Below are 19,678 nucleotides of genomic sequence, written 5' to 3'. Positions count from 1 at the left end.
TTAAAGGTGCCACTGGACTTGAACATTGTTCTTTTGGCAACCATATATATACAGGTATATATCCTCTAAATAATCCTCACAACAAAATGAAGAAGTATAATTACACCCAAATTATTTAAGAAGAAGTAGGCTGAGGCTGAGACTGAGTAACTTGCCTATTTCCACCTAGTGAGTTCATAGCTGAGGTAAAACGTAGGTTCCTAAAAGAGAGGCGAGCTGAACCAGAGACGGCTGTACTCATGCTATTTATTCACATAATACATGGCTGCAAAGAAGTAGCCCCCTTTCACCTTCTTAGGGGGACATGAGAAGGACATAGGTACACAGGAAAGGTTATAATCGTGGCTACAAAAGGTTGATGGTATAGCCTCTCCTCTCCTTTTTCTCTTTCCCAACTCAGAGTTTTGACAGCTCACAAAGATCTGTCCAAACCCTTGGACATTTTATGTGGAAAATTTCATTGACAAACTGGTCGTCCTTCAGCAGCATTTGCCTCAAATAAGCCAGAATGTCTGTTCTGCAAGTGTGCCTAGTCACTTACGAGAGACTACTTTTGAATGCTACCTGCCACGCTTGCTTTAATGGTCATAATACGTGGCATTTATACAGCGATTTTGAGCATTCAAAGCACTTTGCATATCTTGAAAGCCTCACAACAACCCTGTAAGGTAGGCCAGTATTATTGTATCCATTTTGCAGATAAAGAGGCTAAAAGAGTGTGTGGCATGCCTGAGGTTATGTAGTGAGTCCATTACAGAGTTGCAATTTGAACTGAGGGCTTTCTCAAAATTTCATGCATGCAAAAAGTGAGACTCAGCCTCAATCCATTCCCTCAACATGGCTTAATCTGCAAAGGATTTCTTAGAACATGACCAAACTATACTATTTCTTTAAACAAAATGTTATAGCTCACATCATTGTTTACTGCTAATGCATTTTTCAGGCAATGCCAGAAATAACACTGAGACTGAGGATTGGTAGGCCATTCAAGTACAGACCTACTACACAGTCGCTTCCGGAGACGGAGATATTTTGACTTTTGTAAAACCTTTTCAAGAAATATCAAGATGATTACATCTACCTTTTCATCCATGAGCCGTTGGTGTGCCAGGTAAAAGGCTGTTCTGAAGTTGCCACAAGCAATGTACCTGTTTGTCAGCACAAATATAGTTTTTCTGCTCATTTCTATGCTCTCAGAAAGGTTATCCAAAACTGGCTGTCCTGGTAGCCAGTCTCTTTCTTCCAAGCACAAATTGAATTGTTTCTCTTCCTCATTTTCTAGTTTTTCAACCAATTCTTTCAGGACCCATTCATTTACAGCTGCATCTTTTATATCATAAGCAACAAAAGCATCATACCAAACTTTTGAGGATAATCGCTTATATCCTTTTAGCTTGGCTGTGCAGAAATGGTAGATATACCACACATCCCAGAAATAAAGGTGGCTGGTAAGTGTGAACATCATCAGAGACATAATTATGGAGGCTGATGCACAGTACAGGATTTGGGAGTAGTCCAGTTCACAGGTATCCAAATTTAATAAAACCACACCTTTACCTTTCCATGCACCTGGGCCTGTACAAGTCACATCTGTTGCCAGCCGTGGAATAGTCACTTTAGTTCTGTTCATCCACCAAGCCAGCCACACAATATCACAATCACATTTGAAAGGATTGCCATTTAGAAGTAGTATGTTTAGTTTGTTGATCACATTTGGTGGGAAGCTGGAGTTCCTGATTGTTCTGATCTTATTAAAACTGAGGTCCAAATATCTCAGCTGGAAAGCACCTCGGAGAAAATTTTCGGCCAGCCTTTTGATCCTGTTGTGTTGCAGGGTGAGGTTTTGAAGAGCTCCAGAGCAGTTGGATAGCTCACTGGGGACAGTAGTCAACAGGTTGTTCCTAAGATCCAGGATTGTCAGGTTCTTCAGAACTTTAAATTTCCACCATGTAAATGTCTTCAATTTATTATTGCTCAGATTGAGCTGCTGGAGCTGTTCAGGCAGGCCATCAAATACTTCATCAGGTAAATAACTCAGGGAGTTGTCAGAGATGTCAAGATTCTTCAGACACTTCAGCTCCTTGAAGAATGAGAGGTATTTTTTAGTTCCAGCCTTCCACAAGATGTCCAAACGATTCTTTCTAAATTCCAGTTCTTGGATGGAACTGCTTTTCATCCCTTTGTCCTCAGAAGTAAAAATCTCATTCCCATTCAGGATCAACTTTTTCAAAGAAGTCAAATTACTGGTAAAATTCAACATGTGAGTGACACCTTCCGCCTGAAAATAGTACTTGTTATCACTAAGGTCTAGGATTTCTAGTTCTTTCAGCTCTTGAAAGGCATTTGAATATAGCAAATCAATTCGATTGTTTGAGAAATCCAGGTACTTCAAGCCAGACAAAGAGCGGAATTCTTTTCCATGTAAGGTTTGACTCATGGCGTTGCCCGACAAGTTAAGACACTTAATAGAAGCAAAGTTCTGGAAATCAGAGGGATTAATAAAAAACATGTTATTTCTGCTTAAATCCAGTGTTTTGCCATATTGAGTACAAGAAGGTTCAGTGCCATGTGGCAAGGAAGGAGACATCTCTCGGTCTTTAGAGCTGCAGCTACGACTATATTCATCATATACAAAATAATGCATCTCCTTGTATTGACCAAATAAAGGCACATGACTAGAGTAAAACGGAACCTCACTGAATCCTTCTGAAGAGGGAGATATTTTATTGAAGGAAAGGTTTATGATTTGAAGAGCTGGGAAGTCTTTAAACATATTAAAGTCAGCATTTCTAATAAAATTAGTTCCAAAGTCCAGCTCAGTAAGATTAATGAGATTTCTCAAATATTGCACAGTGTCCAGGTTCAGTGTTTTGAAAACATAACCCCTTAGTCTCAAGTATTTAAGCTTAGTAAGATTAGAAAATGTGCGTGGCAGATTCAAATATGTAGGGTATTCTTGCAGTTCATAATTGAAAGATAAATCTAGATCTAGGAGATTAGGAAGGAAATTCAGAAACTTGGCCTCTTCAATTTCTTTAGCCAAATAATTTTGTGAAAGATCAAGTCGTTCTAGATTTCTAGTATTTTCAAACCACTTAGGATTCACATGGTGAAGAGAAGTGCTGTGTAGCCGCAGAAATTTTAATTGCTTCAACGAGGCAAAAGCTGTGGGACTGATGAGAAGACTTTTGTTATTGGCGCATGGTTCACAAGGGTATGGAGCGTTGTGGCAGCGAGGGCAGTTGCCACTTAAGTCAAGAACCTCCAAGTTATGAAGATAGTTTAGGTCATGCTGACTGACATTTTGAATCTGATTATCATGAATGTACAGTTTCTTTAAACTGTGTGGCAGGTTCTGTGGGATACTGCTTAAGTTATTGGCTTTTAAGGACAGCACTGTTAATTTTTTCAGGGCCTGGAAAGCAGTGTTGTCAATTTGAAAAGTTACATTGCAACTATTGCGGTAATAACAGTTCTTCCCAAGAAGGAGAATTTCTATGTTCCCAAGTTCTTTCAGACTTTCTTTGCTGATGGCAATGATGTGGTTCGCTTCAAGACTCAGTAGACTTAAATTTTGTGGTAGGCCCCGGGGGACTTCTGAGAGCTGGTTTCCATCCAAGTACAGTGATTTCAAATGGGTGAGTTTTTCAAAAGTCCCGTGTTGGACATTCAGACTCTTGGTGCAGATATGATCCTTGGGCCCCATTGTGAACGGCATACAATTGCACCTGAAGTCAACCTCCACCAGGTTCTCAAGGTGCTCAAAGTTAGCTGGCTTAATGTCCTCAATGTGATTGATGGAAAGCGTCAGGTTGGTAGTGTTGGCAGGGATACCCTCTGGGAATGTGACAAGACGGCGGTCTCTGCAGTCCACTATCAGAAGATCTTCCGAGACATTGAAACTCACATCACAGGGCAAGGTTTTAGGATACTGTATGGCTGGCACCATCTTTGGAAACAGGCAGAGGAGGAAGAAAAACAATCTGCTTTTGTCCCAAGGAAGGATTACCTGGAGAAGGGGAAATTGCAGTGTCACTATAGATTAAATGTAAATATTATTCCTAGACTGTTTAGATCATTAAGTAATTGTAGATTGAAGCTCTTGCTGAAGTGTTCAGACCAAGTGTTGGGTGCTTGGTGTTATGTACATGTAGCCCATGCTGTTATTACAGTTTTATGAGCAGCAGCATAAAGACATCAGTTATCTCTGCATTGACCTGCTGAATGTTACAACTACCCCTTTTCTCTATTATAGCTGACTAGCCTGCTACCCGTGCTTCGCTACGGTATTTAACTTCCGTAAATCCAGTTATAATACTGATGATGTAAGGTTGAAATGTAACATTAGTTGTAGGAATTCTAATGGAGAAGATTGTAGTGTAAAAAATGAAGTGAGACATGCATACTTTTTTTCTCTCCACTGAAGGACCTCTCTGTAGACTGCTGGGGCAGTAACTCCCTCGTGGATTTAAGCACCCTGCAACTGCTGCTGCACCTGACAGACTTGTGGGCACTCAATGAAATTGCTGAGCGGTCAGGTTAGAATGGATAAAAGGAAGTACTTCTTCACCCAAAGAATGATTAATACATGGAATTCACTGCCACAGGAGGTGGTGGCGGCTACAAGCATGGACGGCTTCAAAAGGGAATTAGATAAGCATACGGAGCAAAGGTCCATCAGTGGCTGTTAGCCACAAGGTATAGATAGGGACTCTGGGGCAAGTGATGCTCTGTCTTCTTGCTTCTTGGGGGGGGGGGGTCAACAGTGGCAGGGCTTCTAATGTCCTGGCCCCACTGGTGGACCTCCTGATGTCACCTGGTATTTTTGGCCACTGTGTGATACAGAGTGTTATACTGGATGGGCCTTTGGCCTGATCCAACATTGGCATCTCTTATGTTCTTATGTTCTTATGTGTTTTTTTTTTCTTGCAGTGGCTTACTTTAATGACATTGGCTTTAATGGCTTTGTTTTATGTTAATTATAACGTGCTTCAAGCAGGTTGCTGGAGAAGCAGCATAAAATCTGTGTAAATAAATAAATGTCAAAGTGGGCTGGCTGTACCCAAGATTCCTAGCAGTTCAGCCTGGCCAAGAAGGGAGCAACAGCGCCACGAGATGGCGTCATGCAGAAGTCTCCAAAAGAACTGCTGCTGTTTTGGAGGCAGGGCAAAGAAGACCTCTGTGTGGAAAGCCTTCTTTGCCAGAATCCCAGCAACCAGCAGACACTCCATAGCCCAACAAAGGCCAGTGGTTCATCAGTAGAGAGCTCTGACTTAAAGTATTGAGGAATCCTGCTACTGTACATAAATAGCATCTATGGATACATGGAAACAATTCCTAAACATTTTGTTTGCTGTCTATAGGTAAAGGTAAAGGTTCCCTTGCTCGAAAGCCAGTCGAATCCGACTCTAGGGTTGCGGTGCTCATCTCTGTTTCAAAGCCGAAGAGCCAGCGCTGTCCGAAGACGTTTCCGTGGTCATGTGGCCGACATGACTAAACACCAAGGCGCACGGAACGCTGTTACCTTCCCACTGAAATGGTACCTATTTATCTACTAGCAGTTTCTTGCTTTCGAACTGCTAGGTTGTCAGGAGCTGGAACTAGAGATGGGAGCTCACTCCGTCATGCGGCACACTCAGGTCTCGAACTGCTGAACTACTGACCTTCCACAGCCTGCAGTTCAGCATCTTAACCACTTGAGCCACCGCTTGCTGTCTATACTGCTGTGTTGTTCAGTAAGGCAGCTCCTCCATTAGTTTGGTGGTGAAAAGTACTGTCAAGTTACAGCAGACTTATGGCGACCCCTTGGGGTTTTCAAGGCAATAGACATTGAGAGGTGGTTTGGCATTGCCTGCCTCTGTGTAGCAACCCTGGTATTCCTTGGTGGCCAACCCTGCTTGGCTTCCAAGATCTGATTATATTGGGCTAGTCTGGGCTATCCAGGTCAAGGGTCCGTTGCTTTACATATCTTCATTTCATGGCTTTATTTGGGAAACAGCCTTTTCAGCTGGAGATTTTACAGAGGGTAAAGGCTGATAATTAATCTCAGAATTAATGGTGCCGCCTAATTAATTTGATTTGTAATACAAAACACTGCATGCTAACAATTTGTATTGAAAATGATTAGCCAGGAAAGGTTAGAAAATTCAAATTCTCAGTTAAGCAGTTAATAATGGTGAACGGCAAATACTTACGCTTCTGCCCAAAGAGATGCGTAGGTATTTCTTCTCTCTCTCCTTGGTGTGGGAACATGAACATCTTTTTGTGGTTAAAAACCACCTGTTCAACTGGAAGGAGAAAGAATAAAAGGAATTGCACCATTTCAAACAAAAACTCCACATTTAACGTGGAATGCTGAGCCAGGATGGGAGCACTCCCCCCCCCACTTGCTGAATCACACAACCACTGATCTCAAAATCTTCCAAAACACCCATAGAAGCTGAAATTAATCTCAGGCTTCCGGGATGGTTCTGCATCTTAGATCTATCAGGCCAAAAGCACGTACAGATTGGATGACTGCTACGAGCAAGGAAAATGGCCCAAGATCTGACCTATTTTTGTAATATAGGCAACACGTGGATTTTGAAAATGTAGACACTTTTTATATGTACAGATTTGTCCTTTTATAGTCACGTATACCTGGAGTCTACTGATTGCACATAATGAGAGCAGGCAGTATTTGCAATCCTCCCAACAGGCACAGTTGCCATGTTGTGTGAACTGGGACAATATGCATATTTGCTTTGCATCTACAGCCTCAGTGTATGTGGAATTACCATTAGATTTTTCAGGATTCCTGTTCAAGTGCACAAAGATTGTACATGCATGTTAAATAGGTGCATTGCCCCTGTTCACACAACATGGCAACCAGTGTTCCCTCTAAGCTGAGTTAGTGTGAGCTAGCTCACAGTTTTTTAGCCTCTGGCTCACACATTTTTGTCTTAGCTCAGGAAGGATGGCTCCGGAGCAAACTAATTTATGCAGCAGCCAAATCGCTCACTCACAACTTTAAGGCCAGTAGCTCACAAAGTAGAATTTTTGCTCACAAAACAGATTAGAGGGAGCATTGATGGCGACCATAGGCACCAGGAGGATCTTAGTTAATGCTCGTTCCAATTATGCATGCTTGGTAGGCTTCTGGAAAGGTCTAGTATGCCATCTTGTGTGCTATTTATAAACAAGACTAACAGTAATAGTAATATACTGTTGGGCTGTTTCCACATGGATACTTGGCTCTGCCCTGGCTTCCTTACAGCAGCCCTGATTTCAAGATCATCCACATGATGCCATCCTCTGTTCATCCTGTTTCCATGTCTTCCCTTGTTTTGCTGCAATCTTTCCCAAACCTGGTTTGACACAATCTCTTTGGAAAGATCACAGCCACCGAACCTTGGGGTGCACACTTGGATTCAGGTCCCACAACATCAGTGCCATTTTCCTCACCTCAGCCTTCATGGCTGCTATTTGTGATTGTTAAAAATCTATCATTGTTAGAACTCAGTAATGCAATGATGTTATAATGACCGATTGCCATGATCTGCTAGTTCTCAGCTTCCGTTTTTAAAATTAAAAGTTGGCCTCTACCCATTGCATTGATGATTTATAAACAGCAAGGTGCGGATTGCACATTTCCCCTTATAATTTTGCAATAAAAAGGGCTACAGAGTTACCTTAAAAAGATAGCTGGGAGCTAGTAATTGTTGCATTAGATTGTTACAACAATATTGCACGGTACCAATCTGTCAATTACCGAAAAAGCCCTTTGGTGGCAGAATAGAAAACGGCAGCCCTAGGAGGCTGAGACAAGGAAAGTGAGGGCAAAACTGCTTTGTGGATGCTCTGTGGCCACTGAAAATGGCTCTGCATTCACAGCAGCCGTGAGAGCTACATAGAGTTCTCTTAGAACTGCAAGTGATTTCCTAACTACAGAGTTTAGTTCCCCCAGAAGAAACAGAAGCTTCGGAGGGTGAACTCTATGGCATCATATCCCTGTTGAATGTCCTCCTCAAACTCCACTCTCCCCAGGCATGCCCCCAAATCTCCCTAGGCGGGAGAGAGCCCAAAGGTTCGGTAAAAGCTGGGGGCTGAGAATTGTGGAAGAGATAATTAATGTAAATAACAGCGTATTATGAACAGGCAGGCCAAGGAGAAAGAGTGTCCGGAACTAAACTTCCTACAGAGTCAAAGAATAGGAAGAGTGTCTGCCGGCTGGATGTGGGTCCATGTGGGCCCTAGATAGGGGCACCAGGTTTCCCACTCCCTTCCCCCCCTAGCTTTGACCACTGCCACTCAACTGGGAGGTGGGCTGAAATTCTTAGGGAAATGTGGGAAGGACTGGAACACTTACTGTATGCATGGTGGAGGCCCGTGCCAGTGATGCTGTGACATTAACTGTATGGTCAAACTATAGAGTTCTGGGTGCATGTGCCAAAAGTGAAATCACTGCTTTGCTGGCAAGGGCCCCTACCACACAGTCTCCCCCTGGTTGCCAGCCTCCAGTTGGCAACCCTTGCTTTGGGTGGAGTATAAACTATTAGCAACCCTTGCTCTGGGTTAGGGTTGCCATTCCCCAGGTCTGGGTGGGGAATCCCCTGGTTTTGGGGTCTTCTTCTCACCACCAGCCAGCTGGCCAGTGAGGGAGACCCTACTGTCAGCTATGCTTCTCAGTCAGACTCTGTGTAAATTGCTTTCGCATTCCTTTCTGTGGGTAGAGCTGCAATGCTTATCTATACCGACGCGCAGGTGGAGAGGAGTTGTGTTGTCTGCCTTTCCAGGCAGGTGTGGGAAGCGGACAGTTCCCAGCTTTGCTTAGTAACAGTTTGCTGGCTTTAGCCCGCGCATGGGAGGGTGCCTAATTGGTCAACGCCGTGGGGGGGGGGGTTTGCATACGAATGCCCTATATCTTATTATGCCCTCGGGACAAACGCCATTCTTAACAGTGAATATGTTAATGCATCTATAGCTCTTCAATAAAAGTATAACCTTTCCTGAAAGCGTGTACTCCATTGTTGGCTGTGGGTTCTGACACCCACCCACAAACAGCAACATCCCCGTGCAACGTCCCCGATGCAATGAGATCACATGGAAGGGAGATCATTGCTTCAGGGATGTCACATGGTGATACTCTGGTTTGGAGGCAAAACTCTATGGTTTGACCCCGATTTTACCAAAGGGTTTTGCTCCAAAACCAGAGTGTCATCCCAATGTTGCCAATGCAATGACATCACCGTGATGTCATTGCACCGGGAACATCCCCGCCCACTGTAAAACAACATTGTGTATGCCAGTACCTGGGAGAAGATGTCCTTTATTCATGTCCTTTTCTACTGTGAGGTTTTGCAACATGCTACCCTTGTACGGTAGGGTCTAAGAACTCCCCACCCCAGAACCAAGTTCAAACTTGGGCAAAGAAAGAAAAGCTCCAATGCTATCACTGAGAAAAAGGAAGATGTCCAAATAGAAAAGAGGCCTTCAGACTGGGAAGATGTGCTAAACTGTGGTTAAAGTGGACAGAACAAGTTACTAAAAAGACCTTCTGGGGAGTATCTGGAAACAAGTTAAGCAATTTGTGGTTAAACTGGCCAGCAACTGGACAGAACAAGTTACTAAAAAGACCTTCTGGGGAGTATCTGGAAACAAGTTAACCAATTTGTGGTTAAACTGCAGAAGTTCATTCTTGGAGGTCCCTCTGCATGAATGTCAGGAAAATTGAGGAGCAGCTACCCAAAGGTATAAATAGAAGAGAGACTGCTCCTTGAGGCAACATGCAAAGATGGTCAGGAGGAAGCTGGAACAGGAGCAGTTAGGAAGTGCCAAAACCTTGCTTATGCTTTTGCTTCACACGCACATGTGAAAGTAAGCATGGCTGAGACAAGATGTGGTCAGAACATTAATGGAAGAGATGCGTGCAGGAAGATGGTATATCTGTGATAAGAAATCCAGAGAGAAACCATCCTTAAAAACCAAGGTTGTTTCTATGCTCCAGCTACAATACTAAGGGAGCAAAACTGTGCAGGATCATAGGTAGGTTTCCTCCTCGCTGTCCCTGAAATATGCTCTCTACTCCTCAACAGCTAGCCACCAAGTAGTTTCTGTTGGTATCCTTGATTACCATATATGAGGTAATATGATTTATTAGGTATGCATTTACTTGATTATTTGTTCCTGTTCGTGTAGTGTGCTACTGTGCTTAATAAGGCAGTTTGGTCCATAAATTGAATCAGTTGTGTGTGTGATTAGTCTTGCTGTCACTAGAATCCTGAAAAGAACCTGTGCCGCTGCGACCTACTCAGCAGAGCTGAGATCATTGTTAATAGTTTCCCTTCCCCAGATTAAAGTCTTCTGGCATGAAAACGGCCATGGGGTAGAAAGGAGAGGAACCCCACTGCTGTGTTCTACCCAGGAAGTCCCCTGGCAAGTCAGAGCCGCTGTTCTTATCTCAAGGAAGGTGAGAGAGAGGAAAGGGAAGAGAGGTTTAGGCCTGCTGCTCTGCATGTACCGTAAGCTTCCTGGGCAAGCTGGAAACCCCCACCTCGATGGGAACACTGGGGGCATTAAGAGGGTAATGAAAGACCGGGGAAAGCCCCAGGAGCTCTAAGTCTGCTCTGCCCATGACTGCTGTTACTGGGAGTGCACAACTGAGGTTGCCCCTCTAAGCTGCGGAGCCTTGTGAGCAAAAATTCTACGTTGTGAGCTACTGGCATTACAGTTGTGAGCGAGTGATTTGGCTACTGTGCAAATTAGTTTGCTCTGGAGCCATCCTTCCTGAGCAAAGACAAAAAATTTTTTTATTTATTTTATTCGATTTATACCCCGCCCTTCCTATCAAGGAAGGCTCAGGGCGGCTTGCACAGTGCATAAAATACCATTAAAATCCATCATAAAATTCATCATAACTAATCAACCAAAACAGATTGGTTATCCTAAAATCCATAAATCACTATCCTAAAGTGCTGGTACAGTTTTCAAATAAAGTGCACGAGCAGAAATTTCAGATTGACCCATACTCCACAGGTGACAGTCATAATGATGTTCCCACATGTTCCGTTGATCTATTTATTTACCTAGCGAGGCGGGCTAGAGATGGTAAAGCCAAGGCCACAGGGTCTCTTCTCGGATGTCTCACGCGGCTCCTAATTGAAAGCCTGGTGGAAGAGCTCCGTCTTGCAGGCCCTGCAGAACTGTAAAAGGTCCCACAGGGCCCTGATCTCTTCCGGGAGCTCATTCCACCAGTGCGGAGCTGCTACTCAGAAGGCCCTGTCCCTGGTTGTCCCCAGCCTGGCTTCTTTAGGACCTGGGAGGGCCAGCCGGTTTTGAGCCCCTGAACGCAGTGCTCTCTGGAGAACATATGGGGAAAGGCGGTGTGAGCCAGGGGCTAAAAAAAAACCCCTGTGAGCTAGCTCACACTCTCAGCTTAGAGGGAACACTGGCACTAGCCTGCCAAGTCTGAGGGCCAGTGGCTGCCAACTTGGATAGATTCAGCTTGCACAACATGTCGCCACATGTCATATGTGGTGGTGGAAAATGCCATCAAATCACAGCTGACTTATGGCAACCACATAGGGTTTTCAAGGCAAGACACGTTCAGAGGTGGTTTGCCATTTTCTGGCTCTGTGTCATGATCCTGGGTCTGAGAGAGGGAATGTGAGAGGGAATGCTCACCTCTGCCTTGACACAGACAGTGGTGTGTCCACTCCTAGAGGAATCTACTCTGGACCAAGGAGGTTTGAATAATTATCATCCAGTCTCAAATGTACTATTTTTGAGCAAGACGATTTTATGTGGTGGCTGAACAGCGCCAAGAATTCCAGTATGAAGCAGATTGTTTGGATCCTTTCCAGTTGGGTTTCAAGCCTGGCTATGAGTGAAACAGCCTTGGTCACCCTGGTGGATGAACTGTGCCAGAAGGTGGATGGAGAAGAACAACCCTGTTGATCTTGAATCTCTCAGTGGCTTTCAACTCCAGCAGTCATGATATTCTTCTGGACCACCTCTCAGGATTGTGAAGAACCATTCTGTGATAATTTTGGTCCTACCTGGAACGTAGATTCCAGACTGTGGTGCTGAGGAACTGCTGTTTGGCTCCTTCACTTCTGGCTTATGAGGTCCCACAAGGTTCCATCTTGTCCCCCATGCTTTTTAACAATCTGCTAGGAGATTATCTGGAGATTTGGGCTGGGTTGTCACCAATATGTGCATGATACTCAGCTCCGTCTTGTACTTCCAGACCCAGAGAGGCTGTGGAAACAGTCAACCGGTGTCTGGAGACAGTTCTGAGGTAGATGTGTGCTGATAATATGAAATTTAATCCTGACCAGTGTTCCCTCTAAGCTGAGTTAGTGTGAGCTAACTCACAGTTTTTTAGCCTCTGGCTCACACATTTTTGTCTTTGCTCAGGAAGGAGGGCTCCAGAGCCAAATAATTTATGCAGTAGCCACATTGCTCGCTCACAACTTTAATGCCAGCAGCTCACAAAGTAGATTTTTTGCTCACAAGACTCCACAACTTAGAGGGAACATTGATCCTGACAGAACAGAAGTGCTACTGGTGGGTGGCAGGACTGACCCAGGAAATGAGGTGTCTTCAGTGGGGTTGCAATCTCCCTAAAGGAGCAGGTTTGTAGCTTTCGGGTGCAGCTAGACCTGGGCACCCTATTGGATAAGCAGGTGGCAATGGTGAATTTCTCAGTTGTGGCACCAAAATTATGTAATTCCCTCCCCAGGGAAATTTGTAGGTCTCCCTCTATCCTTGTCTTCCACCAGTGAGTGAACATAAGAATATAAGAAGAGCCCTGCTGAATTGGACCAATTGTCCACCTAGTCCAGCATCCTGTCTCACACAGTGGCGAACCAGTTCCTCTGGAGGGCCAACAACAGGGCATAGAGGCTGAGGCCTTCCCCTCATGTTGCCTCCTGGCTCTAGGATTCAGAAGTTTAGTGCCTCTGGATGAGGAGGCTCCCCTCAGTCACCATGGCTGGTAGTCATCAATAGATTAATCCTCCATAAATCTATCTAATCCCCTTTGGAAGCTGTTTATTCCTGTGGCCATCACTACATCGTCCGGCAGCGAATTCCACATTTTAATCACTCTGTGTATGAAGTAGTATTTCCTTTTGTTCATCCTGAACCTGCTGCCCATCGTCTTCATTGGGTGAAGACTTATCTGTTTTGTTCAGTGCACCCTCACCAACCCAGTTTATGTTTTGTTTAAATGTTTATATTTTTGTCATTATTTATGGTTTTTCCATTTTTTATATGTATATATTTTTAAAACTTGTTTTTCTTGAGAACCCTAAATTGGGTGAAAAAGTGGCATAAAATGTTTTTAAATAAATAAAATTAATTAAATAATAAGTCTTTTGGCTTGTTGTCAAACTGGAGAGCCAGTTTGGTGTAGTGGTTAAGTGTGCGGACTCTAATCTGGGAGAACCGGGTTTGATTCCCCACTCCTCCACTTGCACCTGCTGATGTGACCTTGGGTCAGTCACAAGCTCTGGCACAGCTGTCCTTGAAAAACAGGGTGTCTGTTGTGGGGAGGGGAAGGGAAATGAGTTTGTAAGCCGCTCTAAGACTCCAAGCGAAGGGCGGGGTATAAATCCAATCTCTTCTCTTCTTCTCTTCTTCTCTTCTAAAGGGTGGAGCTCCTTTCCCCAAATAAAAACTGTAGAACACAGTATTTAGTTTCCTGTTTGGGATACCCTTCCTTGGTACACAATTTTAATCCTCTCCCTTTTGGGATGCAAGCAGTCATAGTCCTTGACTAGCGACTGACCCTGCAGGCCTAATCTCAAGCAATGTCTCTGACTCTTTGGCTCTGTCCATTTATCCGATTCTTCAATCACAACCAATGTTCCCTCTAAGATGAGTTAGTGTGAGTTAGCTCACATTTTTCTAGCCTCCAGCTCACACAATTTTGTCTCCGCTCAGGAAGGAGGGCTCCAGAGCAAACTAATTTATGCAGTAGCCAAATTGCTGGCTCACAACTTTAATGCCGGTAGCTCACAAAGTAGAATTTTTGCTCACAAGACTCCACAGCTTAGAGGGAACATTGATCACAACTGTAATCAAATTACATCAGAGATCATCACCATCCTCGAACTCAATCATTTGACACTTCTGGGCATCAAGGTGGGTCTTGGTTTCTCAACCCACTGCCCGCTGCCAGTCTTGCTATAACAAGCAACCATTGTTCTGCACTGAGAAGCGGCAGCTCCCTTTTTGCTCTCCATCCCAGCTCAGGTTAACCCAGCAACTTTGTGACGTCCATAGTATATGTGGGAATATTAATGAAACCTGATTGCGCTCTGAACCCAGAACTGCTGGGTAACCCAGGCAGCCCACAGTGTCCTCGAATCACGAAGCGAATCACGAAGCAGAGCTGACAGGGCTTTGGAAAAGGTGACGGGGAACAGATGAGGATGGCAAAGGAGAGAGAAGAAGCGATAAAGCTTTAAAAGCATCTCTTACATTCAGCAATCATTCCCAAATACATTGGGGTTAGGTGCTGTGAACTGTGAACAGAAAAAGAGTTCACAGACAAATCTTTCTCCCCTTCTTCTTTCATTTTTGTGCCCCCCTGAAAGGCTGTTCCTTTGGGTCCCTTAGGAAGCAAGAAGAATGGGGCACGAATAGTGTGGCTGTAGCATGAGGGGGAAATCAGCAGAAATCCAACAAACACACCATACGGAATGTACAGAGTACCTCATACCTGGTAGGGAAGGGGCTGATTTCTGCTGGTTCCCCAGCCAGCTGTGACCCACCGAGCCTCTGGAGCCATTTTTCACTTGAGCAGCAGGTAAATGGAGAAGGCTGCAATTAACTATGAGGGAGAAGGGGAGAGAGATCTATTCTGGGAGCATCCATGGGATCCAGCCCAAAGACTGCTGAGAATACAGTTGAAGTTGTACCTACCATTCTCTGAGTCCCTTGAAAGCAGAAAGGTATGCTGTCCATAAGCAGAATGATAAGCTATAAGGTGGTAACAATGGAAGATGCCTCAAAGTTTCAGGTCCAGTGTGAGAACAACAGCAACAACCAGCACAAAGTCAGGCAGCTCGACAAGATGAAAGATTCTGTCAACATCGTGTGTCCCCCCCCCCCGCCTTCAAGCCCAGAAGTAATATGAGAAATCAATAGCAGGTGGGGCAGCTGCTGCCACTACCCACTTCCTCAAAAGCTTTACTGGAACTTCCCATTCTCCCCAAATTAAAAATAACTTGAGAGATTGTTTTTAATCATTCATCTTTGTTCTCAAGACCACGATCTTGCTAGATGCCACAGACCTCGTTCTCATTGAGGTGGTAAATCTTTGCTGTACCTTTGCCTGCCATACAAAAGAGCTAGCATAATACTCACAGTCTCTTCTCTGGAACCAATGATACAAAAATGGTACAGATAGGAGCTCACACTAAACAGTGCAGCAGTAATAGCTCCAGCTTCCAGCTGCTCACAGCTGCCAACTTTCCCCCTCGTACCCAGACTATTCCATGCTTACAACCACAGCAGGGGCTGTCTAATGAAACGTGACATTTTGTAGTTCTGCTTGCAGACACAGGTGAAGTAAGTGGGGCTGGAATGGATGGGCCAGGATGATGGTGCAATAGAACAGCACAGGACCCTCCATTTTGGCAGGACAAGGTATGTATGTTCAGATCCCACACGTTTGGGCCCTTGCATACAAGGGCAACAATTGCATGGGGGATGGAGGTGGTCCAAGCCTCCGCATCATAAGTACTTACATTTCTGCCATTTGACTGTCTGCACAGGGCTAGGATACTTTCAGTTACTCCAGGCAAAGGAATCACTCTGGGAAGGGATTGTGGCTCGGGGGCAGAACAACTGCTTTGTTCATCTGCTTTGCCTGCAGAAGGCCCCTGGTTCGGCCCCTGGCATCTCTAGCTAAAAGGATCAGGTGGTACATGTTGTGAAAGACCTCAGCTTGAGACCCTGGAGAGCCATTGCTGGTCAGAGTATACAGTACTTACCTCCAATTCAGGCCTGAGTCTGTAAAAGGCAGCTACATCTCTTCAAGTTGGCTCTGTTTGCCTTTTAGTTATACTCGTACAGATGGAATGATTTTTTTTTTTTAAAGTTTTGGTAGCCAGTAGGGTACACATCTATCTCATGCAGTCCTATGATCCACCAAGCCAACCACAGCCCATCACTCTTGCAGTCTACCGGTGATTTTGCAAAACCTGTACTTTTTGTAGTCTGCCGAGGTTTTCAGCTCTTGGCAGACCATAATATAAGGCTGATGGACAACATGGAGGTTGAGTCACAGGCTATCATAGTGCTTTGGTCTAACAAAAATAGCCAGGTCCGGTCAGAAATCATGACATCTGCAAACAGCACATTCATGCTTAACAAAGGATTGACTAACTTTATTCATCTTTGAAAACAAAGGATTGCACCCACACTAACCTTTCCATGGGTGCAAGGACTTCCTGAGGGGGGACAGGATGTGGGGTGGCATTTTGCACTGCCACAGGAAGGGGGAGATGGGAAATTGCACCCCATGGGCAGAAGTCCTTGCACACCATGAAAACTTGCACACCACCTCCATGCCCACCATCAGGATAATCACAAACATACTACCCTTAAAAGCTCTAGAAAACTCAGTTTAAATGTGTCATGAGAGAGACCTGCCTGAGCTGCACGCTCCTGTCTTACTTCTAGGTTGGCAATTGGGTGGGTGGGACAGCAAGCTAACACTCCTCAGGAAGTTAACTTTGGACCTTGTACTGAAAACTAGTATATAGCTTCAGTGGCTATCAATGCTCCCTCTAAGCTGTGGAGTTTTGTGAGCAAAAATTCTACGTTGTGAGCTACTGGCATTAAAGTTGTGAGCAAGCCATTTGGCTACTGCATAAATCATTTTGCTCTAGAGCCATCCTTCCTGAGCTCAAGACAAAAATGTGTGTGTTGGAGGCTAAAAAACTGAGCTAGCTCACACTAACTCAGCTTAGAGGGAACACTGGTGGCTATTATGATTATTATTGTACTGTTGCTTTGTGTAATTGCAGGAGGAAGAACAAATAAAGGGACTTTTGTTCTCTCTGTTGCATCCGGTTTTATGCTCTTTGAAACTGCCATCTTTGGTTAATATCTAATAAACCTGATTGTTTGAAAGCTAATGCATTCTGAGTTGGATTCTGTTGAATCAAAGCAGCTTTCAGACACTTGTGGGAATTAAAAAAAATACAGTACACACATTCCACCTCTCCCCCCCCCCCGATTTTTGACCAATCTTTGCTGACAGCCATAACACCTCCAGTGAAAAGCAAGTAGAGCCAAGCCCTGAGCAGCCAGTGTTCTCCATTCTTTTAGACATTAAATTTACCCTGATCTTCTTTTCATTCTTTCTTTTCTAAATTTAAACCTAGCTCTAAGCGATCAAAATGGCACTTTTTGTTTCAGTTCACAATGAAACGAAACTTAATTGTGAATGCACCGGAAACCAACTTCCTTTTCATGCAGCCATCCTCCAGGTGTGACACCTTGTACACGGGTCTATAAATGATCTTTCCTAAATAAGAACTCTGCTTTCAGGGCTGCAAAAGGGGCACAAGGTATTGGTTGACTTGGGATCATGGGAATCCCAGTAATGAAAAGACCAACAGAAACATAATACATAAAGGGAAGCCAGTGCTTTAAATAAAAGTTTACATTAATGTGAGTGTTCAAGTTGAATAGGAACTCTTGATTTGAGATGACATACATATAGGAACTGCCTTCAAGTGACAAGGTTTATGAAATCTTTCACTATTTCATGTAAATACAACATTTTGTTTTGGAAGGAGAAGCAAGACGGAGAGCCAGCGTGGTGCAGAGCAGTGGACTCTAACCTGGAAAACCGGATTTGATTTCCCACTCCTCCACATGAGGCCAGCTGGGTGACCTTGGGTCAGGCACAGTCCTCTCAGAGCTCTCTCAGTCCCATCTACCTACCTCACAGGGTGTCTGTTGTGGGGAGAGGAAGGGAAAGGCGATTCTAAGCTGCTCTGAGACTCCTTCGGGTAATGAAAAGCAGGGTATAAAAACCAACTCTTCTTCTTCTATTACCCCCAGCTTTCATGGCACTGCATACACGTTTGAACAGTGGCCATTGGCTAGCTTGGCCACAGGAGACCACTCTTCTCATCCCATCAAGCCTACCAGCTACAGACCCTTGTGATCAGATTCAGTAGGGAGGAGAAACTGGCCATTAGAAGGCCCACTGCCTTCCAGAAGATTTCTCAAAAACTAATGCTGCATCAAATTAGTGTAGTGTTGATATTTGTTTTGAAAAACACTCTATGAAGTTCGTCTTAAGATGCCAAAAAAGGTACCCTCAAACAGCTGCATTGATTTAGTGCCGTTCAGCACCCTTTTGTTCCCACAGCTTCTACTTTTTCTTTGTCCTCAGACTGAGTTGCCCACACTTTGCCAATCCAGTTAACTGGTGCTACATTTCTGATTTTGTTTATGAGAACCCATAAAGCCACTGATATGTCACATGAGTCACCACAGCCAAATGGAGTAGACAACAGTGAGGGCAATTAAAGCCAAAGGAGGAGGAAACTGGCACTTAGACCGGCATGGAAACATGGCCCATGTGCTAGCAACAAGTGCTGAATACCACCAAAAGGGACAGCCCTGGAAGTAAACATGGAATGAGGATAACTGTTTGAGCACGAATCAAAAACAGACTGGCATTAGTATAGAGCCACGCTGCAGTTGTTGTAACAATAATAGAAGAAAAGAGGCCGAGAAATGCCTCATCCTCCAACCACCATAGCAGGCTAAAGATCACCATGAGATGGTTTGAAATCATCACTGCAGCATATCCGCTTCCCACTAATACCTTCTTTCCTAAAACATTGGGTTTTCCTTGCAAAAGGACCTCATTTTATTAGGAAGGTGAGAGGAGCAGAAATCTGGAATAGAAACAGATTAACCAGGTGCAGGCCAAAACTGTTTTAGAACTGCATTTCATGGTTACATCAGCCTGGCAGTCCCCAAATGTCTGCTCATGTGACCAAACTGTGGGAACACGGCAGTCAGGGGCTGCAAAAATGAGCATTTGCTCAGGGCTGGGAAAATCCCTCTAACTGACATGGTCATGGCTGATATTTCATGTTTGCACACGTGGTGGACCAGATAGTTAGGATGACTTAATGAGTGAAAGGTCTATGACATCTGTTAGCACTTTAAAACACTTGTGTACCCTGATTTAATATATATTTTTTTACAAGTAGCAGAAGTTTGATGATGCAAAACGAAGCAAAACTCTATTCTTATTCTTTCCTCAGCAACATCTTGACTTGAGCCCTCTTTTGAACTAGAACTAACCCTGTTAACTGGGAGATGTGTATCTTGAAATGTGCCTAAAATTGTCTATACCATAAAGACTTGCTTCAGCTAGGGATGTACCTCATTCATCAATATAGTTATAATTAATCCAAACTGAACAACTAATGACAGTAATAGTTGGACACCCTTGCAGCTAGCCATTATTCTGAAGCCTAGCCTAAATTTCAAGGAAGCCAGAGGTGAGAGATGCGGCAGATATGTAGTAGACAGGGACTCATAACAATCAGTATTTCTGCCCACATCTTGCCATAGGATTGTGCCAGTTGGTTTAAAATACTATTAAGGCTCTCTGGCCAATCACATTGCCTGCTCTGTGGGTAGAGCTTTG

The 19,678-nt window shown here is 44.2% G+C and overlaps 1 protein-coding gene across 1 annotated transcript; it reads right to left on the bottom strand.

Annotated features, from left to right (window-relative positions):
• Positions 1–877: 877 nt before the first annotated feature.
• On the bottom strand, positions 878–7,455 carry TLR7 (toll-like receptor 7). The gene is made up of 3 exons (XM_015427685.1): positions 7,444–7,455; positions 6,195–6,287; positions 878–4,009 (listed from the first exon to the last, which is right to left on the bottom strand). Exons 1-3 carry the CDS (start codon positions 7,453–7,455, stop codon positions 878–880), a joined length of 3,237 nt encoding a protein of 1,078 aa, XP_015283171.1.
• Positions 7,456–19,678: the final 12,223 nt, after the last annotated feature.

Source organism: Gekko japonicus, unplaced genomic scaffold (genome assembly GCF_001447785.1).
Source record: "Gekko japonicus isolate JY-2015 unplaced genomic scaffold, Gekko_japonicus_V1.1 scaffold296, whole genome shotgun sequence".
NCBI lineage: Eukaryota > Metazoa > Chordata > Lepidosauria > Squamata > Gekkonidae > Gekko > Gekko japonicus.
The sequence above is the reverse complement of the archived record's forward strand: the minus strand, read 5'-3'. Positions and strand labels throughout refer to the sequence as shown.

Coding starts and splice junctions, on each gene's coding strand:
- TLR7 (XM_015427685.1), bottom strand. Junction 4,010..6,194: donor GCATCTCTTTGGGCAGAAGC/GTAAGTATTTGC, acceptor CCCCTTCTCCAG/GTAATCCTTCCTTGGGACAA.